General features: G+C 43.1%; 2 protein-coding genes across 2 annotated transcripts in view; one reads left to right on the top strand and one right to left on the bottom strand.

The window, feature by feature from the left end:
• cog4 (component of oligomeric golgi complex 4) overlaps nucleotides 1–17,500 on the bottom strand; it is a 182,080-nt gene that overhangs the window by 93,346 nt on the left and 71,234 nt on the right. The window lies entirely within an intron of this gene.
• Nucleotides 1–17,500, top strand: part of LOC308288310 (guanine nucleotide-binding protein G(o) subunit alpha-like) — a 27,874-nt gene that overhangs the window by 1,085 nt on the left and 9,289 nt on the right. Inside the window, exons 2-3 of the mRNA XM_080729716.1 lie at nucleotides 61–103; nucleotides 15,560–15,701. Of these exons, the coding sequence (XP_080585842.1) occupies nucleotides 61–103; nucleotides 15,560–15,701 (185 nt within the window). The remainder of the gene's footprint in view (nucleotides 1–60; nucleotides 104–15,559; nucleotides 15,702–17,500) is intronic.

Here is a 17,500-nt window from a genome sequence, read left to right as displayed (position 1 = left end):
CACACTGTCTGAAATGCAACCCCTTAACAACAATTCTCCCCGTTCTCTTTTGTTTAACAGGCGGTGGAGAATCGGGCAAAAGCACCATCGTCAAACAGATGAAGTAAGTGGCTTTAAAAAAAATGTAATAACAGGGACTTTATCTCATTTGTTATCATCATGTATCATGTAGAGACGTAGCGTACGTTGTGCTGTAACTGTAGCCTAGAAGTAAAGGCCTGAGATTGCCTCCCCCCCCCCCCCCCCCCCCCCCCCCTCTCTCTCTCTCTCTCTCTCTCTCTCTCTCTCTCTCTCTCTAGCTGTCCATTCTAAAGACTTGATCCGCCATGTTTCCCATGCAGAGAGAGAGAGAGAGAGAGAGAGAGACCGTTAGGCTAGCAGCAGCCCTTTTGGCCGCCGGTTGGTTTGCTGCTGCTTTGCTACTGGTGAATCAAAGCAAAGCAAAGCAAAACCTCACTCGCCCTCAAAGACAGGAAAATAGAAAAAGACAAGATCTACAAGCTATCCGCGACGCGTTGATAGCTTGTAGATCTTGTCTTTTTTTAATTTCATGTATTCGATCGACACCGCTACCGTCGTAGCGTAGCCTATTATAGACGATAGGCTACAGCAGGGCGCTGTTCACTGCACCGGTGGTGCTGACATAAGTTGGAGCTATAGTAGCGCTGCTTCTCTCTCAAACCTTTTCACGTCAAGGACTCCCTAAAATTAATATGTATTTGACCGTGGACCCCCCCAATATGTCGTGCCAGGAAGCCCAGGCTACTAGCCTACTACACGATTTGCGTATAGTTAAGATTATGTTTCCATAATAGACCTATTCCATATTATTTATTTTTTCCTTCCAAGATTTATTTTTTTGAAAATTGCAGATCTACAAGCTCACAACGCATGATGCCACCGTCCGGTGACATCTTGAGACTTGTGAGCTTGTAGATCGGCTATTTTATTTATGTGATATTTATTTATTCATTGTGTTGGGGAGTGGGGACCCCCTATAGAACGCCCTCCCCGCGGACCCCCGCTTTGAGAAGCAATGAGTTTAATAGAGCTTGTTACGTTGTGCTGTTGCCTTGCCTATGTGTGGGTTATGATGATGATGATGATGATGATGATCATACAACTGTACATGACTGAGGAACACAATATAGGCCTACATGGGTGCCGTGTGTTTGTGTGTGTGTGCGTGCGTTTGTGCCGTGCGCGCGCGCCCGTGCGTGTGCATTATGTTTGTGAGGTCACACACCACACTACTGCTCCATTAGTGAATACCTCTGCCTTTAATCTTAATGGCTTTAAGTGCCTGAGATCGCCGCTAGAGTACTTTGCCTTATAAAGCGGATTTACGCAGAAATATGGCATCTAAAAACCCCCCCCAGCATGAAAAAAATAAAACCCTCCTCCCCCTCCCCATCTAATCTAAACCACTCATATCTAAATCACTGTTATTTATTTATTTATTTATTTAGTTCGTTCTGAAACGCTCTTTGGCTATTATCACCAGATCCAGGGTAAAAAGCCAAGCCAAGGAGGGAGTTGTTTTATTCTTGTATTCACACTGGAGTGTCTTGTGAATATATTTCACATTCTGTATGTTCTGGAGGAGGTATATATATATATATATATATAATATATATATATATATATATATATATATATATATATATAGGTGTAGCAGGGACGTCGTGCTGGCCATTGGGAAAAGCGGGCCAATTCCCGAACGGCCGGTTCATTCCCAGCCGGTCCCGGCCGGCCATTAGGAAAAAAATAAAATGTCGGCCTTCGTTCCATTTTGGGGGCTGGGCGGCCAACAAAGTAAATCGTCACTGTCGGGCAGAAACCTCGTATCTCCAAGTTTCAAATTTGTACATTTGTTTCACAAAGCAAAGCCCTGCTTCATCATACGAGGCTGTCACACAAAAGTAGTGAAAACAGCAGATCTACAAGCACACAACGCCTCGCGGTGCGAGGCGTTGTGTGCTTGTAGATCGGCTGTTTTCACTATAGTTTAAATCATTTTTAAAATGGTTTTGGACATACAAGGTTTCCACCCGACAATGACGAAATATAACTCATGTAATTGGCCCACTGGCTTGTCACTTGTCATGATCTGAAATGGCAAATCTTTGAGTAGCAGCAGCGCTATAGAGACGCGCAATGAGGGCCTCTACAACTCTTTTTCCCGGGCTGAATCAGGGGCCCAGCACGTCCCTGTATATATATATATATAGGTGTACTGACAGTACCGTGTAGCCTGCTGCTATATATAAAAGCTACCCCTTGCTAGCAGTGCTTGGTTGCATCCATCCTCCCACCCTGCAATACCCCCCCCCCCCTCCCCATTGCACCCTACATCTCCCTTCCTGTGTTCATTTTGAGAGGGTGTCATCCCCATTCTATGCTTATACCTTTAAACCAGTGCTGCTGAGTTGTGTGTGTGTGTGTGTGTGTGCGTGCGTGCGTGCGTGCGTGCGTGCGTGCGTGCGTGCGTGCGTGCGTGCGTGTGTGCGTGTGTGTGTGTGTGTGCACCCTCCAGAAGATGCAGGTATTACACGTTGGGCTTGTTTCAGCCCTGCTTGGCCGATGTGAGGAGTGTAGTGTATTGTTGTTTGCTGCGGATACACTAAGCGTCATAAATATGATATTACACGATCACACAGGCTAGTATTTGGAAGTCAAATGAAGTGTAGCTTTCTGTGTGATTATTATGCATTGTGTGTGTGTGTGTGTGTGTGTGTGTGTGTGTGTGTGTGTGTGTGTGTGCGTGCGTGCGTGCGTGCGTGCGTGCGTGTGTGCGTGTGTGTGTGTGGGTGCGCGCGTACGTGTGTAAGTAATTCTGTTAGTCGACATGTATCTGTGAAATACTTATTCATATTTATAAAGATTTGATTAGGAAAAGCGGAATGATGATCAATAATAGCAATGATGTCATAATATCTCAAATCTATATACTGCGTTTTTCTAAGTACCCAAAGACGCTTTACATGGAGCGGAGGAGGAAACGACAAAAGAAAATCTACTTTGTTAGGAAAGAACACTAAGAAGAGGCTAAGACTAAGGAATAAAATCAATGAATAACAGTAGGAATGAGAGAAGGGGGTGTGCAGCCAGTCAGCTGGGGAAGGCCAGATTGAAGAGGTGGGTTTTTTAGAGCGGCTTTGAAGGATTGAAGGGTGTGGGGGGCTTCTCTGATAGTATTGTGGGAGTGCATTCGACAGGGTTGGGTTGGGGGGCAGTTAGGGCATTCACGATTGGTGATTTTTAGTATTCGAATTATTCGACCTCAAAGTATTCGAATAGTCGAATATTCGCCAAACTGTTAAATATTAAGTCAGCAAGAGGCGAACATTGTGAAAATAGCGCGAGGCGTTGTGAGCATGTAGATCTGCTATTTTCACAATATCTATCTGCGGAACCGAGTCACATTAAATGTAATACCTACAATTCCAAGTGCTTGAAGAGAAAACAATAAAAAGATTAAAATAGGCGAATATTCGACTTCGGTGAACAACGCCGAATAGTGACTTTGATATTGGAATATTGGAATATTTGGTGAATGCCCTGGGGGCAGCAAAAGCAGAAGCCCTGCTGTGGCCCCAGGTACGGTAGTTTGGGCCTGCCAGGGGACCTCGAGGAGGTTGGCGTCACCCGACCTCGGGGAGCGGGAGGGGACATGGTGTTTGAGAGGTAGGGGGAGGCAGATTGAGGAAAAATCAAGTGTAAAATCAGTCATTACAATGCCATCAAGGCCTGCCAAAATACATTTTAGTCGACTAAATCAACTGTAGATTTAGTCGCCATAAAATCTTAAGGTATATGTGGGCCTCCAGTATTCCATGCACACCTCATGGTGTGTGCAGTGTTGTTTTTTACAGCACATTTTGATTTAGTTTCAGTCATAGTCTTTTGAATAAAATGTTATTTAGTTTTAGTCATAATTTAGTCACCTGAAAAGTTTTAGTCTAATTTTAGTCAACTAAATAGCATAAGATTTTATGGCGACTAAATCTACAGTTGATTTAGTCGACTAAAATGTATTTTGGCAGGCCTTGATGGCATCGTAATGACTGATTTTACACTTGATTGCGTGCTGAAAATAGCCGATCTACAAGCGCTGCGACGCGTTGTGAGCTTATAGATCGGCTATTTTCAGCATGCAACACCTGAGAGCAACCAAACATAAAATGACTATCTCTTCTCCACTAGTCCCTCCCTAACGTTTTAGTCTAGTTTTTATTTTGTTGACGAAATTGTCAATATATTTAGTCTTAGTTTTAGTCATCACAGCTTAGTTTTTATTTAGGTTTTGTCAGTGAAAAAAACGCAGTCGTCATAGTTTTAGTCGACAAAATCAACACTGAGTGTGTGTGTGTGTGTGTGTGTGTGTGTGTGTGTGTGTGTGTGTGTGTGTGTGTGTGTGTGTGTGTGTGTGTGTGCGCGTGCGCGTGTGTTTGTTTGTGCGAGAGAAACAAACACGGAGATCATGACAGGGAGAAAACATATTGCATTATTCATTTGTGTAACGTGTAGAGACAATGGCATGCATTCAAAAACATGTATCACAATTATAGCCGTCAAACTAAGGAAAGAATAATTCAGGTAATCAATGAGGTAACAGGGAATGCAGAGAAGGCTGTTGTGCTAAGGTGGTTACACATTTATGTTACATTCTGCTATAACCTGTGTAAGTGTTTGTGTGCATTTGGTGAGGTTATAACGTGTCGTGTTTGTACTTCACCAGGAAGGCGAGGTTGTGGTGCAGTGGAATAATAACAGTATTCATTGAGAAGGATTTAATTAGTGTTTAACCCATGTAGGCCTACACTTATTGAATGCTTTAACTGTTGAAAAATAGCAGATATACAAGCTCACAGCGCGGCACTGAGTGCCGCGCTGCGAGCTTGTAGATCTGCTATTTTTGAAAAAGTCGTGAAAATGTGTGCAAATCTTTGAATACAGTATTTTCTGGACTATAAGGCGCACCTGACTATAAGGCGCACTGTCAATGAATGGTCTATTTTCAAACTGTTTTCATATATAAGGCGCACCTGACTATAAGGCGCACATAATAGACGCTTATGCATCCAACAGATGAAGCTGTGCTATAGGGAATGTCAATGTCAATGAATGATCCATATATAAGGCGCACTGGACTATAAGGCGCACTGTAGTTTTTTGAGAAAATTAAAGGCTTTTAAGTGCGCCTTATAGTCCGGAAAATACGGTAATATGTATTTTCAAAGCGAACGTTTGTAACTCAAATTTTGCTACTGGGTGGTCCATGGAACTAAATATTTTGAGATGGGGGTCCGTGGCCAAATAAATATCATTTTGGGGGTCCTTCACATGAAAAGGATGATAACCACTGACATAGTAGTCTCGCAAGAACAGACTAACTGAGCTCCAGTTAAGTGAAAAGGACCTTTTCTTTGACGATGGCTAACCAGATTGCTGACATAGAAACATAGGTTTTTCAAAAAACCTTAGAAGGATTCAAAAGACACTTATAGAATCGGGTCAAAATTCTAATTTTCACGATTCTTTCAAAAATTGCAGATCTACAAGCTCGCAGCGCGGCACTCGGTGCCGCGCTGTGAGCTTGTATATCTGCTATTTTTCAATAGTTAAAGCATAATGATAAAAAAAAAAAAATGATAAAAATAATGATACACAAAATGTGTACCCGTTCTGAATGGTTTAATAAGGCGATAAGCCCCAGGAGAAAGGTGGTGTACTGTGATTTTGGACTCGCTAAGGGCCCGGGGCGTTGCCAGGGACTCTGCTTCCCCTTGGTGCCTAGCAACGCCCCTCAGCTGCTCTACACAGCAAGGTAAACCAAGAGCTTGCACTGCTTGTTGCTTTTTATAAAATGGTTACTACATTATCCCATTCAGAACGGGTACACTGTCATTGTGTATCGTTATTTTATGCTTTAGCTATTGAAAAATAGCAGATATACAAGCTCACAGCGCGGCACCGAGTGCCGCGCTGCGAGCTTGTTGATCTGCTATTTTTGAAAAATCGTGAAAATTAGAATTTTGACCCTATTCTATAAGTGTCTTTTGAAAGATTTTTTTGAAAAACCCTATGTTTCTATGTCAGCAATCTGGCCAGCCATCGTCAAAGAAAAGGTCCTTTTCACTTCAACTGGAGCTCAGTTAGTCTGTTCTTGAGAGACTACTATGTCAGTGGTGCTCAAACCTTTTCATGTGAAGGACCCCCAACATGATATTTATTTGGCCACAGACCAAACCCTAACCCCCATCTCAAAATATTTAGTTCCAGGGACCACCCAGAAGCAAAATTTGAGTTACAAACGTTCGCTTTGAAAATACATATATTCAAAGATTTGCACACATTTTCACGACTTTTTCAAAAATAGCAGATCTACAAGCTCGCAGCGCGGCACTGTGAGCTTGTATATCTGCTATTTTTCACTGGTTAAAGCATTCAATAATTCTAGGCCTACATGGGTTATGGCAGGGTGTGAAAACCATCAACATATCCTACTTAGCCTCGCGACATGAAGTTCCATGTTTTTATTTCACCGACCGTGCCTCATCAACACTGCATTTTAATTATGACCTGAAAAACAGATTGGATTGTCTATAAATAAAACAACTTTTTTTTTCCTTCTTTTGAAATGTTGACGTCAGGACAAACTTGAAGCAGTAACCCACCTCTCTCCCTCCCAGACTTACTAACCAGAGTTTGAATTGTTCAATCTTTTATTTGAAACCACAAATCCTCTCTCACACTTCTATCAGTGATAACCCTCCCCCCCAAAACAAACCTACAAGCATATTAGTTCACCAGGGGTCCCCCAGGGGTCTATGCTTGGCCCCTTCCTTTTTACACTTTGCACCTGCTTATCTACACAGTTTAGTGAGCTTGTAGATCAGCTACTTTTTTTGCAAATGGTCACCGCAGATTACAGACACTCTGGTGGATTGTAAAAACATATATATTTTTTGAATAACAATTTATTTACAATAATAATTCCTACTAGAACGTTGTCCCATGTCTGCCTGCACAGACCAGGCTAAATGAACGGAGGGTCCTAATGTTGAAATGAATCAACATGCAGCACCTGTAGAGTCCATGTCTCACTTAATATCTGATCTGAAACCCTTTTTTGTGCATCAAAATTCATAGCAAAGACGTCTTTTAGAGAGCATTTTGCAATGGCTTTGACTGTGGCACAGCCAGTTATAACTGTAAGTCTTAGAATTCATAATGTATGGTTAAACTGAATGACAGCTTGACCTGAGTTGGTTCTGTTCTTGGTCTGCTCCTTTTCCCCTCTATTCATAGGTGAGCTACAAGCTCACAACATGTTCCCCCTCTATTCATAGGTGAGCTACAAGCTCACAACATGTTCCCCCTCTATTCATAGGTGAGCTACAAGCTCACAACATGTTCCCCTCTATTCATAGGTGAGCTACAAGTTCACAACATGTTCCCCTCTATTCATAGGTGAGCTACAAGTTCACAACATGTTCCCCCTCTATTCATAGGTGAGCTACAAGTTCACAACATGTTCCCCTCTATTCATAGGTGAGCTACAAGTTCACAACATGTTCCCCTCTATTCATAGGTGAGCTACAAGCTCACAACATGTTCCCCTCTATTCATAGGTGAGCTACAAGCTCACAACATGTTCCCCCTCTATTCATAGGTGAGCTACAAGCTCACAACATGTTCCCCCTCTATTCATAGGTGAGCTACAAGCTCACAACATGTTCCCCTCTATTCATAGGTGAGCTACAAGCTCACAACATGTTCCCCCACAATGGGAAGTGGTTAAAAGCCAGTATCAGGAACTGAAATGGGATACTCACACTAACACACACACACACACACACACACACACACACACACACACACACACACACACACACACACACACACACACACACACACACACACACACACACACACACACACACGCTATTCAAGATTAATGCAACATATGTGAATCTATATCCACGAGGTCCATCATCCATCTGCAAACGGCCAAAGCCAGATTAATTCTTTGTCGCACAACGGTGTTGTGTGCTGAAAATAGCCGCTTTGCAAGCTCACAGTGCGTCTTGTAAAAACGGCTATTTTCGGGCACACGGCACCGCCGCGCAACTAAGAATAAATTGTTCTTTTCGAGGTCGCAGAGGTAGAATCCAGTCTAAGCATTCCCTGGCCCCGTTGGGGGAACCTGTGTAGGGCTGTAACGATTATGACATTTTACATGGCGATTAATTGTCACTCAAATAATTGTGATTAACGATTTCATTGTGATTTTGACGTTGACAATTACATTTCTGTTTGGCTTTTAGGCTTTGAAGTTGCACATGGCACATATGACACATAACCTAAATATACCAGTAAGACTCCCTAATCGGGACATAAGCGACCGTCAGGTCGCATACACAAACTTCAGAAGGCAATGGTAGCCAATCAGTAGGGAATATGGGAAATGGGACAAATCCATGTTGATGACATGACTTTAGAGGTGTACCGCTTTGCGTGATTCTAGGGCAAAATCTGTAGGAGCAGTGTCCAAAAATGTGTTTGGCAAGAATTGGCCTCATGGTGGCGCTAGAAGAGGGCCATGTGAGAAATGAGGGGCGGAGGTTGTGGTTTGGCAGCCAAGGAGTGTGTGTGCAAAGTTTGGCATGGATAGGGGCAACGGTGGCGGAGATATGAGTAGGGCAAAAGTGTGACGTGACTGACTGACTGACTGACAGACTGACAGATGACAGACAGCCAGTGGAGGTTTTGATAGTAACTGCGAACTGACGGTCACAAACAATGAAGTGACTGACATATCTGACAACTTTATACTATGTTTTTAAAAGAATATTGATAGTGGGATGCAACGCATTGTGAGCTTGTAGATCTGCTATTTCCATTATTTTTAAAATGTTTGAAAATATATTTATGGAAACGATTATGACGATTATGACGAAATAATTAAGATTATGTCAAATAACTGTGATTAGACCCAGTGTTGTTTTTGACAGCAAATTTTGATTTAGTTTTAGTCAGTCTTTTGAATAAAATGTCATTAAGTTTTAGTCATAATTTAGTCACCTGAAAAGTTTTAGTTTTAGTCAAATTTTAGTCAACTAAATATCATAAGATTTTAGGCGACTAAATCTACAGTTGATTTAGTCAAATGAAATGTATTTTGGCAGGCCTTGATGGCATCGTAATGACTGATTTTACACTTGGTTGCACGCTTAAAATAGACGATCTAAAAAATTTAAGTGAAACAATTTGAGCTATAAATGTTCGCTTAAAAAATACATATATTCAAAGATTTGCACACATTTTCACAACTTTTCAAAAATAGCAGATACAAGCTCACAGCACTGTGAGCTTGTATATCTGCTATTTTTCAATAGCTAAAGTATAAAATAATGAAGGCCCCTCCACCTTGGGCCCTGGTAACTCAGTCCCACTCCCCGTGTGGGCACGTGTGGTGCCCCTGTGCCACCCGACCCAGTTTTAGCTAGAATTGGTTTGTTGTCGGGCATATTCTAACTTTTTGTGTTTCCTTCCGTAGTCAGAGGTGGGCATCTGTGATGATGGCGAGGGCCACTATATTTCCACCTTCACTCCAGAGGGCCACTATATTTCCACCTTCACTCCAGAGGGCCACTATATTTCCACCTTCACTCCAGAGGGCCACTATATTTCCACCTTCACTCCAGAGGGCCACTATATTTCCACCTTCACTCCAGAGGGCCACTATATTTCCACCTTCACTCCAGAGGGCCACTATATTTCCACCTTCACTCCAGAGGGCCACTATATTTCCACCTTCACTCCAGAGGGCCACTATATTTCCACCTTCACTCCAGAGGGCCAGATTGCATATTGCTACTCCTACTTTGTCATTCTAGTATCTCATACAAAAGAAGCACAAATAGCAGATCTACAAGCTCAAAACGCATGTTGAGCTTGTAGATCTGCTATTTGTGCTTCTTTTGAATTGGAATCTTGAATTACTTTTGGTTAGTTCTTAATTGGAATCCTGAAATGTAACATTTTGATTTAATTTCAAACGCATTTAGTTATTAACTTTATGAACTTAAATACAAATACGTTGGACATAAAAAATACTAACATTTTAGTACTACTATACTAGTCATTAAGCTACTAATATAGACTAAAGTGGGTCATGTTTGCATGTTTAGAATTGACACAGCGGAAATCAATATTATATCAGTATTCTGATATCAACCTGCGGGCCGCATTAATAAGTGAAGGTGGTGGCCGCATGTGGCCCCCGGGCCGCCAGTTGCCCATGTATGCTCTAAGTCATACATGGGCAACTGGCGGCCCGGGGGCCACATGCGGCCCCCACCTTCACTTAATGCGGCCCGCAGGTTAATACCGGAATACTGAATGTATTATTGATTTCAGCTGTTACAATTCCAAACATGACCTGCTTTAATTACGTCAGTCTGTATTAGTAGCTTATGACTAGTATAGTAGTATCCAATTCAAAAGAAGCAAAAATAGCCGATCTACAAGCTCAAAACGCATCGCAGCGTGATGCGTTTTGAGCTTGTAGATCTGCTATTTTTGCTTCTATTGTATGCGATACTAGAATGACAAAGTAGGACGTAGCAATATGCAATGTGGCCCTCTGGAGTGAAGGTGGAAATATAGTGGCCCTCTGGAGTGAAGGTGGAAATATAGTGGCCCTCTGGAGTGAAGGTGGAAATATAGTGGCCCTCTGGAGTGAAGGTGGACATATAGTGGCCCTCTGGAGTGAAGGTGGAAATATAGTGGCCCTCTGGAGTGAAGGTGGAAATATAGTGGCCCTCTGGAGTGAAGGTGGAAATATAGTGGCCCTCTGGAGTGAAGGTGGAAATATAGTGGCCCTCTGGAGTGAAGGTAGAAATATAGTGGCCCTCTGGAGTGAAGGTGGAAATATAGTGGCCCTCTGGAGTGAAGGTGGAAATATAGTGGCTCTCTGGAGTGAAGGTGTAAATATAGTGGTCCTCTGGAGTGAAGGTGGAAATATAGTGGCCCTCTGGAGTGAAGGTGGAAATATAGTGGCCCTCTGGAGTGAAGGTGGAAATATAGTGGCCCCCTGGAGTGAAGGTGGAAATATAGTGGCCCTCTGGAGTGAAGGTGGAAATATAGTGTCCCTCTGGAGTGAAGGTGGAAATATAGTGGCCCTCTGGAGTGAAGGTGGAAATATAGTGGCCCTCTGGAGTGAAGGTGGAAATATAGTGGCCCTCTGGAGTGAAGGTGGAAATATAGTGGCCCTCTGGAGTGAAGGTGGAAACATAGTGGCCCTCTGGAGTGAAGGTGGAAATATAGTGGCCCTCTGGAGTGAAGGTGGAAATATAGTGGCCCTCTGGAGTGAAGGTGGAAATATAGTGGCCCTCTGGAGTGAAGGTGGAAATATAGTGGCCCTCTGGAGTGAAGGTGGAAATATAGTGGCCCTCGCCAGCATCAGAGTTGCCCACCCCTGCCCTAAGTAGTAGCAGCAGATCCACAGGCTCCAACATCTACTCTTGCTATTTGTGAATTTGAATCCTGAAAAGCAACAGGTTTGGACATAAAGAGGTTTTCACCTGACAGATCATAATATAGCGTCACTGTCGGACAGAAACCTTGTATCTACAAATTTCGAATTTGTTCTTTACTTTACTTTATACTATGTTTTTAAAAGAATATTGATAGTGGGGTGCAATGCGTTGTGAGCTTGTAGATCTGCTATTTCCACTATTTTTAAAATGTTTGAAAATATATTTTTGGAAACGATTATGACGATTATGACGAAATAATTACGATTATGTCAAATCACAATCAAATAGACCCAGTGTTGTTTTTGACAGCAAATTTTGATTTAGTTTTAGTCATAGTCTTTTGAATTAAGTGTAATTTAGTTTTAGTCATAATTTAGTCACCTGAAAAGTTTTAGTTTTAGTCTAATTTTAGTCAACTAAATATCATAAGATTTTAGGCCACTAAATCTACAGTTGATTTGGTCAAATGAAATGTATTTTGGCAGGCCTTGATGGCATCGTAATGACTGATTTTACACTTGGTTGCGTGCTTAAAAAAGGTATGTTTTGTGTGTGTGTAAAGTAAAGCCCTGCTTCATCATACAAGACTGTCGCACACAACTAGTAAAAATAGCCGATCTACAAGCACACAACGCCTCGCGCTTGTAGATCGGCTATTTTCACTAGCTTAGATCATTTTTTAAATGTTAAATACAAAACAAACGGTTTTGGACATACAAGGTTTTCACCCGACAACGACGATATGCTCTACTTGCTACTAGTTCATCAAATGAAACAGAGCTCCATTTATTAGTTTTTTTTTTCTCCACACGACCTTGCATTGAAGAACAGAGCGTGCAGGCCGAGCCAGGGAAATGTCTGGTGGAGTTGTGGAATTGTGCTCCGTCCACCTTTTGTAATTTTATGGTCGGCTACAGTATATTGACAGATGATGCTTTAATAATATTACGGTTTTAGCGTGACATAGGATACAGACTGACTGCACATTCCTCCCTCGGGTAGCAGAACATTACACTATGTAATCAATACACCTATTAGATTTCTTTATTATTTTTTATAGACCGTAATAATCCCCAAGGGGGAAATCTAGCTTTTTATTCATTCGGGGAAGGGGGGGGGGAAATAGCAGATCTACAAGCACACACCTATGGGGCAGTCCCCAACAAAGCAGGCTCTTTGTCTCTCTTGTGTGTGTGTGTGTGTGTGTGTGTGTGTGTGTGTGTGTGTGTGTGTGTGTGTGTGTGCGTGCGTGCGTGCGTGCGTGCGTGCGTGCGTGCGTGCGTGCGTGCGTGTGACATGGGCCTGTCAGCTCCCTTCATGGCTTCTAAAGGTGGCAACCCCCCCTCCCCCCAAAGCAATGCTTTGTTTTCAAGAGACAGTAACAACTTTCCCCCCCACTATTTCCCTATTCTTTCCTTACTATTTAAAAGTGCTTTCTCTTATATGTAAGTCCAGTGCGCTATTCCAAAGCCCCCTCAGGCCCTCAAGTAAAAAAAATAACAATAAAATGGGTGGGTAGATCATGTTGAGCTGGTCATTTTAAAAGTAGCTCTCAAGTCTCTATATCGTTGTTGTCGGCCAGAAACCTCTCCTAATATATTGTTTTTTTTTCGTAATTTATATCCATACCACAGCGCCACACAAAGGTAGCAAATCTACAAGTCCCCAGATGATTAGCTTAATTTTAGGCCTAGAATTATTGAATGTTTTAACCAGTGAAAAATAGCAGATCTACAAGCTCGCAGCGCGGCACCGAGTGCCGCGCTGCGAGCTTGTAGATCTGCCATTTTTGAAAAAGTCGTGAAAATTTGTGCAAATCTTTGAATATGTGTATATTCAAAGCAAACGTTTGTAAATAAAATTTTGCTTCTGCGGGGTCCTTGGAACTAAATATTTTGAGATGGGGGTCCGTGGCCAAATACATAGCAAAAGGACCTTTTCTTTGACGATGGCTGGCCAGATTGCTGACATAGAAACATAGGTTTTTTTTTTCCAAAAAATCAGATCTACAGATCTGCTGAACCCTCGGATTATGACACTGAGATACAGTAGTTCAGCCCCAAAATGATTTATTTTGTATTAATCCCCCCATGGAGACTTCATATAATTATGGTGAACTATCCCTCTATACCAGGGGTCTTCAACATGTTCAGGCCAAGGACCCCTTAGTTGAGAGAGAGATGAAGCAGGGACCCCCAACAACTTGTTCATAGATTCCATATAGTTTCATCGTTTGACAGCACAATCATCAGTGTATTTTGGATTCATGTCAGTTTTCGTTTTCAGATATTTAACCACTTGAACCGTCAATACTTAATAAACTTGACCTTTCACTCTGTACTTAGTCTGCTCTTTTTCCCCTCTACACCAAAGCTCTTTGTCAAAAATAGCCGATCTACAAGCTTGAGGCGTTGTGAGCTTGTAAATCGGCTATTTTTGTATAAAGTTCTCAGAATATGGACGCTAGGGTTCAAGTGGGTATAAAAAAGGAGAAGAAAAGTTTCTATCACTCAAAGATTTGGAAGACCCCATTTAGTAACTCTGGGGACCCCCTAGGGGTCCCGGACCCCCTGTTGAAGACCCCTGCTCTAATGTGCAACATTGTTTTCTCACAGAAACAGTAAACAAACCAACACACTGTATAAGTACAGTATACAGGGTATCTTTGACAATTTAATAACCTGTAAAATGTTTTTAATAGCAAATTGGCCAAACAGCCGAACTAACAGCTTGCAGTGCGAGGCGTAGTGAGCTGGTAGTTCGGCTATTTTCACAATATTTATCTCGAGTGAGTCAAACTAAATGAAAAGCCTATAATGCTATAGCTATAGTGCTTGTCAGGGTGGGGGGGGGGGGGGGGGGGGGGTCCCCAGTTCAAATGTGATTATTTCGGGGGGTCGCGGCCTGAAGAGTTTGGGAACTTTTACAGGGGTTGACACTAAGGTCTCAAGTAAAGGTCAGGTCATGCCCACTTGCCCGAAAAGTAACACATAGTTGTGTGATTTTATGCCAAATACCTACATTGCTATGAATATGTCTATGGGTTCAGTTCACACTTTATTTTTTTTATTTATTTTATATTTCTAAGTATAGCTACAGTGAAAACAGCATATTTTAGGTAAACAGTGCTCTTATTTGACATTCCACAGACCAGGAGACAGAGTGCTCTGGCCACGTTCAGGTGTTTAGACAGATATCTGGTGTTGTGTTTATAGACGGTTGCGTCCCCTCTCAAACGAACACTTGCCCGGTCGGGCAACCTGAAAGCAAACTCCACCTGCCCCCAAAGTTGTATTTACCTGCCAGGGGCCAGGTGGGCAACCCTTGGTGTCAACGCCTGCCTTGGGTCCAGGACCCCTGGTTGGGGACCTTATGTCAGGGTGCCCCAATTGGTGGCCCGCGGGCCATTTGGGGCCCGCGGGGGGCTACTGTCTGGCCCCCACCAACCCCAGTAATAATGGTGGTATAAGAGCAGCAACAACACTAGTATATCGTCGTTGTCGGAAACCTCGTCTCTCCAAATGTGTACGTTCTTTCGCAAAGTAAAGCTCTGCTTCATCATTCAAGGCCGTCTCACTAAAGTAGTGAAAACAGCCGATCTACAAGCTCACAACGCCTCGCACCGCGAGGCGTTGTGTGCTTGTAGATCGGCTGTTTTCACTAGTTTAAATCATTTTTAAAATGGTAAATGCAAAACGAACGGTTTTGGACATACAATATTTTCACCCGACAACGACGATATCTGAACTGTCACTGGAGTAGCGGGAACGCCACCGTCGCCCCCTGCAATGTCGTGGCCCTCGGCTTGGTACCCTAGACATGATTCAATGTTGTGGCCCTCGGCTTGGTACCCTAGACATAATTCGGCCCTTGGGGAAAACTAATTGGGGAACCCTGCGCTAACATGGTGTGTGTGTGTGTGTGTGTGTGTGTGTGTGTGTGTGTGTGTGTGTGTGTGTGTGTGTGTGTGTGTGTGTGTGTGTGTGTGTGTGTGTGTGTGTGTGGAACAGGATCATCCATGAAGATGGCTTCTCCGGGGATGACGTGAAGCAGTACAAGCCCGTGGTCTACAGCAACACCATCCAGAGCTTGGCAGCCATCCTGCGCGCCATGGAGGCCCTGGGCATCGAGTTCGGAGACAAGGACAGAAAAGTCAGTCGCATTTCGTTTTCCTGGAGGGGGGTGGTTTCTTTAGGGGGACGTGCAATCTGTCGCACCGCTTAAAAAATCATGTCAAAATGACACTTCTACCACTTTTTCTAGTCACATGTTCAAATACTGGATCCTGATTGGTTTAAAACAGTGGTAAATAGGCCAACAACCCTCGGAGTTTTAACATTTCCAGGATCAATGCGCCTCCCAAACAACCAGAGGCGGAACACCTTCCTTAATTACCGACCCCAGTTCCTTACCGTGAGCTGATTATTGAAAACGTAGGTGGTCCGAGGTCGTCCTACGTTTACTAACGTTACTTAAGCCCGTATCAGAGTCGGTGTAGTGCCGTGTAGTCTTTTTGAGTCATAAAACTACAACGTTAACGCTCAAAAAGACTACACGGCACTACATCACGGTGGATAGCCTTCCACCACGGACCCGACTCTGATACAGGCTTTATAGTTCTCAAATTCTGCCCGAACCCGACCGACATTTAGGGTAGGATAGGGCCTAAAATGTATGCTAATTAGTAGGGCCGGGTAGGGCTTCGGGCTCAATGAAAAAAGAAAATATATATTTTTTTATAATTTTATTACTATTAATCTGTTATAGACCCAACCATAACCGACCCGACCCGACGTTTTCGGGCCGGGTAGGGCCTAAAATGTATGATGGCTAGTAGGGCCGGGTAGGGCCTCGGGCCTGCCCAGTTAGGGCCCAGTTAGGGCCGGGCCTTAATTTTCAGGCCCGTTGAGAACTCTAACGTTACTATCGTCATTTTTCGCCGATTTATTCCATTGGATCCAATGCAATCAGCTGACTTTAAAGCCCCATTTTCTCTGAATCTATGCTTTTCTGGAAGCGACCAGCCTTTATTCGCGGCAAAATAGCCGAAAACTGTGCTTCTAACATTAGCGTTAGTTAGCCTAGCTGAAATGGAAGCTAAATCCATGCACCTCAGCAGGAGTTGGCGCCATCTGGTGGTGGCACTAAAAGGGAACTCTTTTAGCTGCAATCTGGGACTATAGCGGAAGTATGTGTATTCTGAAACAATTAATGATTGTAACTAAAGATCCTTGCAAGTTCTTTCATTTATATGGAAAAAGTGGTAGAAAAGCAATTTACCATTCAAGGTCGCCTGCGGCTCGTGGCACAACCCTGAAACAGTGGTAAATCAGCCAACAACCCACTCCCTCTCATGGTAAATGGCTAACTTTCATGTTGTACACATCCTGGAAGGTATGCTGAGCTCAGATTGTTTGAGTTATAGCCAAGGGATTCGTGTATTAACCGCTTAAACATCTATACTAACTTATTTGACCGGAATCCCACTTTGCTTCGGTTAAAATGGGCCAATCTACAAGTTCACCAAGCATCACAGATCTGGGGGAATGTCACTCCCCAGAATAGCGATGCTGCAGTGGAGCAGTGGTTGATTTCATATCAAGGTCCATCATTTATTCAGCTTTTGAGCCACGCACCACCCTTTGATGACATTCAGCCAAGCAGACTCCTTGTAAATTAAGTAATGCAGAATTTTAACAATAATTATATAATTATTATAAGTTTCATTTAACACTCTCAAGAGTTAAAGATCTACAGCAGGGGTGGGCAACTGTGATGATGGTGAGGGCCACTATATTTCCACCTTCACTCCAGAGGGCCACTATATTTCCACCTTCACTCCAGAGGGCCACTATATTTCCACCTTCACTCCAGAGGGCCACTATATTTCCACCTTCACTCCAGAGGGCCACTATATTTCCACCTTCACTCCAGAGGGCCACTATATTTCC

Source organism: Nannobrachium achirus, assembly GCF_963921795.1.
Source record: "Nannobrachium achirus genome assembly, chromosome: 7".
Lineage (NCBI taxonomy): Eukaryota > Metazoa > Chordata > Actinopteri > Myctophiformes > Myctophidae > Nannobrachium > Nannobrachium achirus.
The sequence above is the reverse complement of the archived record's forward strand: the minus strand, read 5'-3'. Positions and strand labels throughout refer to the sequence as shown.